General features: G+C 44.2%; 2 protein-coding genes across 2 annotated transcripts; one reads left to right on the forward strand and one right to left on the reverse strand.

Moving 5' to 3' along the window:
* The first annotated feature begins 473 nt into the window (after nucleotides 1-473).
* Nucleotides 474-2,210, forward strand: LOC135387263 (uncharacterized). The gene is made up of 3 exons (XM_064616546.1): nucleotides 474-813; nucleotides 969-1,164; nucleotides 1,226-2,210. Exons 1-3 carry the CDS (start codon nucleotides 722-724, stop codon nucleotides 2,168-2,170), a joined length of 1,233 nt encoding a protein of 410 aa, XP_064472616.1. The 5' UTR covers nucleotides 474-721; the 3' UTR covers nucleotides 2,171-2,210.
* A 97-nt stretch (nucleotides 2,211-2,307) lies between these two features.
* Nucleotides 2,308-5,038, reverse strand: LOC135387264 (uncharacterized). The gene is made up of 5 exons (XM_064616547.1): nucleotides 4,641-5,038; nucleotides 4,336-4,554; nucleotides 4,187-4,216; nucleotides 3,880-4,112; nucleotides 2,308-2,974 (listed from the first exon to the last, which is right to left on the reverse strand). The coding sequence occupies exons 1-5, from the start codon at nucleotides 5,006-5,008 to the stop codon at nucleotides 2,676-2,678; spliced, it is 1,149 nt and encodes a 382-aa protein (XP_064472617.1). The 5' UTR covers nucleotides 5,009-5,038; the 3' UTR covers nucleotides 2,308-2,675.
* Between the last annotated feature and the right edge of the window lie 7,919 nt (nucleotides 5,039-12,957).

The raw sequence follows: 12,957 nt of genomic DNA on the forward strand, positions 1-12,957 counted from the left end.
TCCTATTAACTATGATTACACTGAGGGAAGGTAAAACGGGTAGGAACACTTTATTACAATTAAGATGAACAAAGCTTTTGTGCAGAGCCTGCACTTCACAGGGTGTCCCAGAAAACGTGTCATTGAATTTAGTAAAAAAAAAAACTACGCCACATAGAATCATGAGGTGAACGGCATTTGTTCTTACTACATTAATGCCACCTCCTGATGTGCAAGTCATGTAATCTAAGTTTAATTATGTAAATGTTTCCGAACTGAACTCGGAAATTTGCCAAGTAATAAAGGTCACTTTTTTACCCCACCAATGTGAAGAGCGTGCCGAATTTACTCAGATTAATGATAACTGACAGGAATATTGAAGAGCTATCGCATTGGCAAAAATAGCCGAAAATCACGCTCTACCGGGCACTTGAGTATTCGCCTCTCCAAATGTCCCGTGTCCATCTGGCGGCCGCCGTGCGAAGCAGCCTAACGAGTGCTCCGCGCTCCACTCCGCTCCGCTATTCGCGTGTGGTGCTGCCGCTTATGAAACGCTGCCGTGCGCCTCAGGGTGTGACATGAAGTTTTTTCCAAAAGTGACAACATCGGTGTGTAGGCGATACTGCTGTGTCCCTCAGTGCACGAACTCAGCCGACAAATGCAGAGAACTGTCGTTTCACCAGTTCCCCGCGCCAGGACAACGCATCTGCCATAACGGTGCTCAAATTGACAGACACCGGGAATGGATTCGGGTACTGCGGATTGGGAAGCCAGTGACTGGTTCAATGACAGTGTGTTCTGCACATTTCAAGCCGCAAGACTACTTTTTTCCTCGTAAGTGATTTTCTGATAAATAATTTCGCGCGCTTTCGGTTTGTGCCCGCCCTGCGATTTCAGCGTGTTATATACACGATTACTTCATGCATTGCTTGAAATGCTGGACACTTTGGGCTTCCGTGGGTGTAGCACCTCAACGTAATTCATTACAGATCTGCCTGCTACGCGCCGGAAGCTAAAAAAGACAGCTGTGCCATCCGAAGAGCACTGCCTGTCTCCTCTTCTTACGACTTTGAAAGTGGCACGAGAAGAAAACAGATAAAGAAGCAGAGGGCAGAGCGTATCGTCGCCAGGACAAATGCGAAGGAAAAGTGCACACAAAAGAATATGTGCCAACCACAAGAATGTGTAAGGACATCATTCATGATGACGTTATTGTTTTCTCAGTACTTTACTATTTCATGCACAGGTTACTGAGGCAGTGGGACAGGAGGAAGTGGAGCCACATTCTGATCAAGAAGCAGCAGCTGTCATGGAAGAACTCAACTCATATTCTGCGACCAGACTTGTCCACAACAAATGTATCCAGGTGACGTCAGGAGACTTTGGTTTTCGGTTCTCCGACCTGGTGAAGCCACACAACATACGTGCGCTCTTAGGAATGCCAACCATGAAACTGCTGGATACTCTTGCTGCAGCGTTAGAAAAAAAGAGCACAGCAAGGGCTATGTTTTCTTCAAGGGATCGAATAGTTATAACTATGCTAGTCATGAAACATAGCTTATCTTTCAGTTTCTTGTCACGCATTTTTGGGTGTTCACCAACAACATGTGGAGCTTGTGTGAAATCAACAATTCAAGCCTTGGCACTCCTTCTCAAATGTGCGATACCGTGGCCTACGCAAGAGGAGATACAAAACAATCTACCGATCTGTTTCGAGCAATTCCCCAGTGTGAGAGTGGTGCTGGACTGTACTGAGGTAGCAGTGGCCTTGCCAAAGTGTCTGAAGTGTGCACTGAACATGTACTCATTTTATAAATCAACGCAAACAGTGAAGTATATGATAGGTGTTTCCCCTGCTGGCTTGATAACGTATATAAGTAAGGGTTATGGAGGCCGTGCATCAGATAAGGCCATCTTCGAGCAAAGTGGTTTAGTTCACTCTCTAACTCCCGGTATTGACCAGATCATGGTTGATAAAGGATTCCTGATTGAAGACATCTGCACGAACCATTCTATAAAACTGGTACGGCCACCATTTCTGCGGCAAAAGCAGCAGTTCTCAAAAGAGGAAGCTCTGCAAACAAAAAAGATTGCTGCTGCCCGTGTGCATGTAAGAACGTGCCATCCAACGTATCAAGTTGTTCAAAATTTTAAGCTCCAAACTGCCATGGCACATGGTTCCCTATGTTGATGACATTGTTACCATCGCTGCTGGGTTGACCAATGCATCATTTCCCATTTTAGCGGATGACAAGTTACTGTGATATGTGTACCAATAAATGTGTTCAAAGGTGGTATGTGTTGAAGATTGCTTGACAATAGAAAAAGTAGATTCATCTAGATGTTTATTATCTTATTTTGTTCCGAAGCAGACTGTCTGCTTCATTAAACTAAGTGCATTGCTCTGCATTCTCCCTCAACACAGAAAGTATGTTAAGGAAGTATGTTGCTTTCAGCTTGGATAACACCTTCCACATAAAATCTGGTTCAAATGGCACATTGATGATATGCACAGAGTTATCATAACTAGAGAATATAACAAAGTCACATGAAGGAAGGTTGAGGACAGCCATACCAAGCTGTACTTGACCGTAGTACGTGTGCCGTTTCCTCAATGACAAGTTATCATTCACTTCCACGATACATGGAGAGGACCTGGCTGATTCTAAAGCTGTCTTGCTCTTGCCGATGATGGGCTACTTGATCTCCAGGAGCTTCTCAGGCTTCCCGCAATTCATTACAATTCCGTCCGGTGTATATCCTATCCAAGGGTTCTTTGCAGGCACCACCAAGCCGCACTCCACAAGCTGTACTCCACAGCTGTACTCCACAGCTGTACTGTTCGTTTGTTCCATGTATACCTCTCTTGCCCTTTGTTCCATTTGGTTGCCATACCTTGTGTTAGGATTTCCTGCAAAGCTTGACAGGAGAGTGGCAGCAGTTTTCTTTTTCCACTCTGAACCTTTGTAGGTGTACAATCTGTAAGATGTTGTGCCTGGGGAAAATAAAGAATTAAGTGAATTTATGATGACCAAAATGAAATGCCACCATCTTTAAGAGCTGACATTGTGAGGACTGATATACAAAATAGTAGTACTGTGGAACATTTTGATTTAATGCCCCCAAAGTTTCACGAATTGAGCACAGTTAATATATTCGCAACTAATAATATTCACAAATGACTGTGAACACTTCAGAACGCTGACTACGCTCCATCCGTTGAAAACACGGATTGTCGACCTCCATTTGTTGGAAGTATGTTGAAGCGTGGGAGAGTACGACACCGAAACAGGAAACGAAGGACAACACTGTTTGCATCTTGCCCTACATGAGTGTCTTTAGTCACCGGGAAGTACAAATGCCATCCTGCGGCACAAAGAACCAAGTTTATCTTAGCTGTCTAGTTGACCAGACAATGCCCCTTTGCACCTTGCCCTAAAACATACCCCCAGTCATTGGGAAATGCAAATTTCACTAAAATTAAGGGGCTCTACATTATTTGTCCATCTCACCCTGCAAACCCTGCAACAGTGAGAGGCAAAACATTTTGATCAGGTTGTTCAGTGGCCCAGTTGGTGTATGAGTACAGCTACTTGAAGTTACAGACGCTCCACAAACTACTCATTTAATTTAATAGCATTTTGACGGTGAAGTTCAGAAATGGAAAGTGAGACAAAAGCAGAGAAAATGGTTCTTTAAATAAGAAAATTTTAAACATCCATACTGTTAAAACATATTTCCTTCATAATTTAGGTTTGGTGTTAGACAGCTTACATCCCTGTATGGAAGAGTCAAAAAGGTTCCCTAATGATCTTTATCATTGTCGTCTTGTTTGTCTGCATCTGAATTGCTTCAGATTTATGTGCAGATGAAATATTAAGTGATCAGCAGCATATGTACCTGTTATCCTTGTCTTCCTGCATTGCAGCAGGCGTTGCTTGTTGTGATGCGTGATGCACAATAGCTCCTCTGCCTCACTGCTTGTGATGACAGTGGTGGACTGATAAAAAGTTTCATCCTTGCCTGCTACGCCCGGTACAAGGATATGCTCCAGCCGCACCATCAGCTCACTCTCACTGGAATGAGCAACTATTCCATGTTTGTCCTCGCAGATATGGCTTAATGCCGGAGCACTGTAAAACACAAATACATGTGTAAATGCTTAAATACAGGCAGACAGAATTCTTTCAAAAGTGTTCTGTCTTACGTGGTCACTGAGGTGAGCGTCCGTCTCTTGCTGGAAAGAGACACGCAGCAGATTAAGTGACTGACAGAAAAGAAAATTCTCAGAACTACATTACTGTCATGATGAAAGGCATTCAAGTAATGTGTATCAGACATAAAAACGCATCTCACCTGTGCCTTGAAAGTGCCGACTCTGGACAAGATTCTATGATGTCCTGAAGTAAGTCCTCAGACTCGGAAGAGGACACAGTAAATGGAGGAGGAGCCTGACTAATGTGGCAGTACGTGTCAAGCGGCGTACTTTCTCCGTACAGCTCTTTCCCAGGTTTTTTCTTCCAGGCGCACTCCACATCAGTGACGCTTAGAGCAGGCAGGTTCAACACACCATCCCTGCCAAATTCCCAAACCATTGGTATCAGTACAAAAAACAATATAGAACAACAATGAGTAGACGACTAACGAACGAAAGAACTCACCTGTTGCATCTGAGAAGAACTCCCATGATGTGTTTACATTTCTCGGAATTTCCTGCCCGGCAGGTGCAAGAAGCCTGATATATTTTGAACCCGTTATCTGCGTTTTCCAGTACTGCACTCACAACGTGGGGATTCCCTTTTAGTGCACTTGTTGAAAGGCAAAGCCCTACTATCGTTGTCGACGCCGCCCCAGACGTGCTGGCCTTCCTTCCGCACACCACGATATGCTGCGAGTTTAGTATCCTCTCTCCTTCCACAAAAGTCCTGGAGTTTATGGAAACATCCATAAACGTGAATATTTCGCAAAGCGATAGCGTTTTCGTGCCAGGATTGCCGAAATCGTTCTCGAATTCGGCTATATTATCCATCCCGGAGGCGTCAGCACTCGCAACACTCGGTAGACCCGCCATATTGGAATTGTACAGCGCCACCTACAGGAACTTGGAGAGGCGAATAACGCGCGAGGAGTTTTTGAGTGCAATCACTGTCAGTGTGACGAAAGGAGGTTTGAAACCATGTTTGAAACCCAGCCCACAGAGTGATAGAAAAAGTGACAGTTCCACTTGGCCTTCGGGAGAGGAAAATCAGTTGCGCGGCGCATGCGCTAGAAGTGATATGTCACGTGTCTTTCTTTGCCGCCACCAGCCGCCGCCTTGCCGTCTGCTCGCTTCGCGTACGCATGCGCTAGCAGACAGCGGTTTGTTTGCTTGAGCTGCTTGAGCATGGCTTGAGGATGAGATTTGTGGTAGTGGTCCGGTGAATGAAGCAGCTTTGCCAAATATTCCGTTCAAGTTCCTCGCTGGATGTCCGGCTCGTCCGTCGATGTTCAACAGGTGAGGGAACGTTTCAGCAACGCCTGCGAGTTTCGTGATCGCGGTTTAAAAGTTGAAGGCAGGGGAATGAACTTATAGTATATTTCTATTGTTGGAAAAAACTCACGTGACCTCTGACGTCGGGCCAATCGTTGGGCCTCGGTAGAGAAGTTTTTTTCTTTCTTTTATTTTGTCTCCCTGGGTGACGTAAAGCTATGGTGGCTAGATGAATATTCATCTAGCCACCATAGTAAAGCGACGCTACCGAGGCGTTCTTTTTCCCTTTCCCCTCTGTTCTCTCCCCCGCTTTGGCGGTTCTTCATTTTCGTTCGCATCCAGTGAAATAAATAAAACGCGGAAGCGTTGGCTCTTTCTGTTGCACAAGGTGCTTTATTTTTCGGGATTGGTATTTCCAAATCATACATATACAGTCTTCTGTATCTGCGCGAAACACAAACTTCACATGAACATTGTTTCTGAAGTTCGAGTAATATATGCCGAAGCAACTTCGCCTTCACTGTTAGCTGATATGTTTCACGTGGAAGATTTCACAGTAGATCAGTAAATTCACTGCACAGGCACACACATTCACAAATCCAGCATGACAGAAAACATGTCCATATTCCTTTGCTGCTTGTGTAGTCTCACATGTCAAGGCTGACCCGTCACAAAGGAACCTGTGCAGCTGCTAAACCAAAAGATGATGTTCCAACCACTCAGAGTGGCATATCCATTCTATTGCGTCCATGCAGATTCTTTTCTGAAGCAGATATGAGTTGAGCAGTACCTAGTTGATACCTGAGCAAGAAAGGCCAGAACAGGGATCAGAAAACGTGAAAACTAAAAATTCTACCGGCCGAAATGTTGCGTATATGCCACAGGTGCGGTGCTATGCTATGTTACTCTAAGCGGCAGAATGGAATAGGAACTGACTTACCTGCCATCGAGTGGAAAAACACAGTATTGATGCTTCTTGAATCGTTGTCGCGCCAAGCAAGCGAAGCAGTCCTGCCTTCCACTTATCTATCACTGAATTTACTTGCAGAAGTATCCAAGAGGATTCGACTTTTGCAGAGTCGGTATCGACGGGCACTAAAAACCATCCAAAGCGGCACCGGCAAAGATGCTTTGCGTGCGTCTCTGCTGCACCATATATTTCGAAACTTTACGGCGAGCTGCTCCGGCCGCTCCGGCATCCCAGACACGGCCACACTATGGTGGCTAGATGAATCAAACAGGTGTGAATCAAACAGGATGAATCAAACATGTTCAACAGGTGCCGCTGCGTCGATTTCCGTCGTATGAATGTGTGTATGAGTGAGCAAAAATGTAAGAGTGAAAGGAGGGTGAGTGAGAGTGAATGGCTGGTTTGTCGTCCCTTCAGATGACGCACCCCGAAAGTCGCTGGAGAGGCGTGTTAGCTTAGCTCAATTGGTAGAGCCCTGGACCGGCAATCCAGAAGATGTGGGTTCGATCCCTACAGCTGGCTAACCTTTTCAGTGACTTTCATCTTTCGTCGTTGATTTCTTAGGCAATTTGAGGCTTTGTTTGTATCTGTCCCCTCTATGTTGTTCCAGCCTCAGAACATCAGTTTATCTCTAGATGAATATTGTCTGGTGTGAGGAGCGCCGCAGTCGAGGCGGCCCCGTCAGGTGGCGCGCCAACACGGATGTATGCGAAGATTCTCCCGAACGCTCCCGAAGCGTGTCTGCTGAACGGGCCGTTTTCGCCCGTGTGGCCGAGAAGTCTTGCGGAGGAATGGAACAGTGAGGGGTAAATATCAATGGAAAACGAATAGCCTAAAACACATTGAAGATCGCTTATCCAAGCATGCACAGGATCAGGTACTCAGCTTGGTATGTCCCATGCGTAGCTCGGACGTGACAAACCTGATGGCAACCTCCCTTTTCAACTTTTATCTCTCTTCCTTTTATCAGTTTTTTTTGTCCATTCTTACTTTTAGTTTTCTTTTTTTAATGTCATAACAACAAGGCCGGTTGATCTTTCTTTTTGTTTCTCGATGAATAAAGTTTCCTATCAGTCAGTGAAGACACGATCATCTGCAAATTTCAACCTGGCAATACCAAAACAAGATTTATTATACACAGCAATAGAAATAACCTGTCTCGTCCCCTCATCATGATATATATGTACATACATATGCACACAATGAAAACAAAGAACATCAGTACATGAGTCTGAATGCTCACATAAGTGTATTCACTGGAGACGCGCCTCCTTTGAAAGCTTCTGCGTTTGCTCCGCTCTGCGCGAGAACGGTTAATGCTCTTTACGAGGAAGTGCATTCTCATCACAGCATAGAATTTTACAATGTTCATCATGAAATATTCACTATGGGCTTGACGGCCAACATTCCCCTCGGCCAACAATCCCCTAGCCAGTGATGGGCAAAGTACCTGGCGTCATTAGTACTTCAAGTAAAGTACAAAGTACTAGGCAAAGCACTTCAAGTATTCATCAAGTACATTGTGAATTTAATTTGTATCACTTTGCATTTCACTGTTTAGTATATGTGTCTTGCTTTTTTGGCAAAACTTTAGCGAGCATTCTTGACAAATGCTCTAAAGCCGTAAAGTCTTAGGTTAAGTGCTAACCCGTCAATATGAACTTAATCAGATGACATAATTTGCAGTTACATGTAGAGAGGTAATCTGTCAACTAGGCTGTGATTGCATATTATACCCTGAATGATCGAAGATCACCCGCCTAGTGTGGTGTTCCGGTACCAATCTTCTGCTATAACAGGCTAGGAAATTTCACGGGGGGGGGGGGGGGAGGGGGGAAGTACAGGCCAACTGAGATTATATATTTCTGGGCATTCCATGCTGCTTTTTGAAATACCACATGTTTAAAAAAATATGAAGAAAGTAAAAAGGATGAAGCACAATGTAAGGCATGATTTTTATACGACTGTGATCTGCAGCAATCTAATCCATGTGACCAATTAAAGAAACGTAAAATGTAAAAATTAAAGCATGTGTGTCTTTTAGAGTGTTCATCATGTGATGCAATCACACATTGTGATATAAAATGATTATTAATTGCCAATGAAGGAAGCAATATAAAAAAGCATAGAACCCTGCATTGGAAGAACTGAAATGACAATTGACCAAGTCATTGTGCTGCCGTTTGCAGTATCATAATGTGTGGATGTCTGTGCATTTCATTCGTTTTACATAATCATAGAAGTGTTGATACCTTTTCAACGTTCCAAGCCTCTCAACCATAAATTGGCTTCAACAAATATTTATGCTCCCTAACAGCACAAAAATCCTTTTTGGTAAAATGTCAGACTAGGACTCTGGGTACTGCATCCCACCAAAAGCGCTAAAATGAAGTCAAGAAGACGAAAAGACACAGATAGCCCTATCTGTGTGTTTTCGTTTTCTTGTTGTCATTTCAGCGCTTTTAGTAGGGTGCATTTTTGATACTCTTTTGTGACTTTTTGTCTGGAGTCCAGTTTGGGTACTTGAGTACTTCATGGGAAAGTACTCGGAGAAGAGTACTTTAAGTACGGTACAAAGTACACGGTTTAAAATGTACTTAAGGTAAAGTACAAGTACACAGAAATGAGTACTACTTGGGTACTTGCTACATCAAGTACTGCCCATCACTGCCCATAGCACATGCCATGACTTCTAGTATAGGCTGTCTGCATGCCCTTTACGACATGAAAAGAACCTTGTGAAGGTATCTTCAAGTTTGGAGACAAGCTTGAAGGGTGTTTCTGAACAGTAGCATAAGCCACCCCTGTTGAATTGACGGATGGCCTGCGCTCTGTTCGTTTTTGCACGCTGCCTTTTCTTCACACTGGCTTTAGATGTCTTCTCAAGGTTCACCATTCCACAAAACAGTGCACAGCCGACGAGAAAGTAAAATAAAGCACCTCAAAGACGCGACAGCGTCGTTATTCCACCCTCTGATACGTCACGCACGAAAGAACTCCGCCCGGGGACTAGCCAGAGCGCACAGAAACTAGCATACATCCGTGGAGCAGCGCGCCTGGTGGCCGTCTTCCGCAAGAGTCCCGCTCCGTCGGGTAGGAGGCTGCGGCCGCTCCTCACACCAGACAATATTCATCTAGCCACCATAGCCACACGGCGGTGCCGGCTTTCCGGCGCCACGAAAAGGTTATAATTTCAAACCGACCAATGAGCGCTCGCATACCAGAGGAGCGGCCGCAGGAGCCAATGGGATGCTCTCGGTAGAGAACTCGCGCTTCGACGTAAAAATTTTGACGTTTCATGACGTTTGATGACGCGAAAGGCTCGCAGCGCCTCACTTTAGTCCGCAAAGGAACTCGCGAGTTTCATAGGCGTCTGTACAAAATTGTAAAATGGGCCGCTCTGTTACTACAGATGCAACAAGTGCCAGTCCACTTTTTCTCAGCTGCACCTTCTCAGTCCAGCAGCAGCACCAGGTGAATGTAGGTACACAACTTCCAAGTGAATTAAGACGCACGAGTGCAGTTCTGGTAAGTACGCCTCATGCTCTGTTACACTAGTACACACACACACCATTCGCGTTCAACGCTCTTATTTTGCATGTGTTGTAGCAAATGGTTCAGTGGCATAAACCGGTAGACTGGTGCGTAATGTACGCCCATAGTGTCGAGTTGGACTAATTCGGGTGGCGTGTTCGTACAGTCTGTGCAATCGGACTGTCCAATTACTACCTGTTCTATCTTAACACCGAAGTCGGTATATGAGTAAGAAATATTGTGGTTTCGACAATTATCAGTAATCTTTCGTTGTGCTTAATGATTCCTATTATTTTATACTTGTGTTTTTACTCGGAATTCTAATACTGTATTCTTAACTGGAGCAACAAAATTACGAAACACATGAGGATTGTGTTGAAACTGAGGACATTGCTTATTTTTACTGATTTCAGATTTTCAGGCATGGGGAGAAGAAATGCAGGATGCAGCCAAGAGTCATTTTACTAAAGGCACAGGGGTAAAAAGATTGAAAGGTGGAAGTTTAAAGTGTTATTATATTTGTAACTGATCGGGTGCTTTTACAGAGGAGAACATCAAAGGAAAAAGGCCATAAAATCATAAGGTTCCGTTAGGCGTGGGGTAACCCGCATTGATGATTCGTCTGCAACGTTCCAGACTGGCAAAGTTCCAGGACATAACGGGACGTATGCTCCGGGGCCCCCTACCATCTCGCTCATGATCAGAGCCGACAGTTAAGGCATAATGGTTTCAAATTTCCAAAGATTGCAGTTCAGAATTTGTATGAGTACAACACAACAGCGTGTACAGCCCGAGACAAAAGTTCACGGCACTGCGCTTTTCTTCATCGGAGCGGTCCCCTGCCAGCTACCAGCAAAAGATCGAATAAGAAACGGGTCTATCTCTCAGTATGTGCGTCCGCTCTTGTTTGATGCTAGGGTGTTACTCCAATGGAGAAATGTGACACCATGGTGGTCCGTAAAGATCTGTACCAAGCTGTACATTGTACAACCTCGACAACTAACAAACACTGCTCGGTAAGGTCAGTGTTTCAATTTGAGATTTTGCTGCCTATTTCTTCCCAAAAGGGTGCTCTTGTGAACTCCGGTGTACCAAGACAAGTGCAGAACAAAAAATTTATAGTTAGACTTTGAAGGCAGTAGTCAACATAAATAAGTTTTACCTCTGAGCGATGATGGCCCATTCAAGGCAACAACTAACTCATAGGTTCACCACATCATCTAAACTTCCTCGGCCTGTTACAGCTTGTTTCTGTCCACAACATCTTCAAGGTGCATATTCTGTGCCATGCAGCCAGAGAAGTGGTTACATGAACTATCATTCATCGAGCATTTGTGAGGAGATTGTTAGAGGAATCAGTCAGACAGATGTGTTTCAGATGATTTTTTTTTCAGTTTGCAGGTTTTTATTGTTATTCCATGACAGTATACCCTGATACTGATACTGGGCAAGCCCTGTTGAACAGTCCAAGACACAGTCACTGCAAATGTCTACACATTTTGAGGGGAACAGAAATACCAAGAACACATGACAAGTATAAGAAACAAATAGCAAAGATATTGCACAGCAGAGAAATGCACATAATCAAAAAGTAATTGCATGTCATCCTACGTATCAGCAGAAAAGTCCTGTTTGATGGTGTTTTTGAAGGATGTCAGATTATTGTTGGAACGAATGCGTAGAGCAGTGTTTCTCAAACTGTGGGTCATGACCCCCAAATGGGTCATGAGCTGTTGAAAGATTCATTGTTCCACGCCCAACCAGAGGGTAAAGCTCAATTCATGTTCAAAGCATTAATGGACTGTCATGTGTTGTCACATGACAGTGCTGCATTCATGAGTAAATGATGTAGATGTGAAGGTCATTAAGCATGAATTCAACAGAAATCCTCTGGCTGGGTGTATTTCCTGCTGCTTGGCACACTCTTGGAATCTGGTTGAAAAGCTGCTTCTGAAAACTGCCCTGCTGCTATGGCTTTCTTCACACCATCTGTGCATCAATATTCGAACAGATTGGGACAAAAGTTTATGGAGCACCGGGGTGTTGCATTTCTTTATGGGAGTGACACCCTAGCAGCAAACAGAAGCGGCCACACACACTGAGAGGTGCACAGAACAGCCAGTCACCTGTTTCTTATTCGATACCTTCCTGCTAGCCAGCAGGGGGCCGCTCCGATGAAGTGCAAGGCAACAGGCTCATTGATATGGTGTCGAGCTGGAATTTGTGGTATTTTGGAACAATGTATTGCTAACGAGACCAGTAAAAATATCCAAAACTGGACCTGGACTGCGTGTTTGGCTCACTGAGGTTACCGAAGAGCGTTTCCTTGAGGTGTGAAACAAAGCTTGATAAAATGAATCCACCAAGTTGTGTGATCTAACTGGCCAATACTGAGTAGATTTACAATATAGATTTGCAATATCTTGAGGACTTTTGCCTCTCTTGAAACAAATGCTAAATAAATGCAATTAAGCATACATTGGAACTCAGTTGCTGAGGCAAAATGCATGAACATACAAACATATGTGATTGTGCTAGTTATTTTCACGCATATAGTATGATCTTCTGAATTCCCAGTAGCTGTTCGAACATCAGGTTCCAGAACTGTTGTTCTTATTTGCATTTCTGGAGTGGTTGGCTTTCACATAGCTGCACCCGTTTTAACTCCTTGCATCTTTGTTGAGACAAAGCGGAGTTGTTTGGCAATTTTTGTTCAGTAGTGTCACAGCAGGTTTAGCATAGCATAGCCAACAGGGGCATAGCCAGGCGGGTTCAAACCCCCAAGATCGTACGTTTGGTAGTGCATCTGGGAGGTCCCCATAGAACCTCCCATAATATTTTCTGGCTACCGCACGGATAGCAAACACTAGCATGAGACAAGATAGAAGCAAACTTGAATATACAAGGCGTACTGATGTGCATGAAAAATTTAAAAATGACTGAGCATTGTATGTGGATTACATTATCAGAATGTTGATGAGAGTCATGTACCCCGGCCACCATA

The sequence above is a fragment of the Ornithodoros turicata genome, chromosome 3 (genome assembly GCF_037126465.1).
Source record: "Ornithodoros turicata isolate Travis chromosome 3, ASM3712646v1, whole genome shotgun sequence".
Lineage (NCBI taxonomy): Eukaryota > Metazoa > Arthropoda > Arachnida > Ixodida > Argasidae > Ornithodoros > Ornithodoros turicata.

What these genes read in the sequence shown, in the direction of transcription:
- LOC135387263 (XM_064616546.1), top strand. Translation starts at nt 722, where the DNA reads ATGGATTCGGGTACTGCGGATTGGGAAGCCAGTGACTGGTTCAATGAC. An exon ending in GCAAGACTACTTTTTTCCTC is followed by an intron (nt 814 to 968) that starts GTAAGTGATTTT and finishes AATTCATTACAG; the next exon opens with ATCTGCCTGCTACGCGCCGG. An exon ending in TGTGCCAACCACAAGAATGT is followed by an intron (nt 1,165 to 1,225) that starts GTAAGGACATCA and finishes TTTCATGCACAG; the next exon opens with GTTACTGAGGCAGTGGGACA.
- LOC135387264 (XM_064616547.1), bottom strand. Translation starts at nt 5,008, where the DNA reads ATGGATAATATAGCCGAATTCGAGAACGATTTCGGCAATCCTGGCACG. An exon ending in ACGCTCACCTCAGTGACCAC is followed by an intron (nt 4,113 to 4,186) that starts GTAAGACAGAAC and finishes TGTGTTTTACAG; the next exon opens with TGCTCCGGCATTAAGCCATA. An exon ending in CAGGAAGACAAGGATAACAG is followed by an intron (nt 2,975 to 3,879) that starts GTACATATGCTG and finishes TATTTTCCCCAG; the next exon opens with GCACAACATCTTACAGATTG.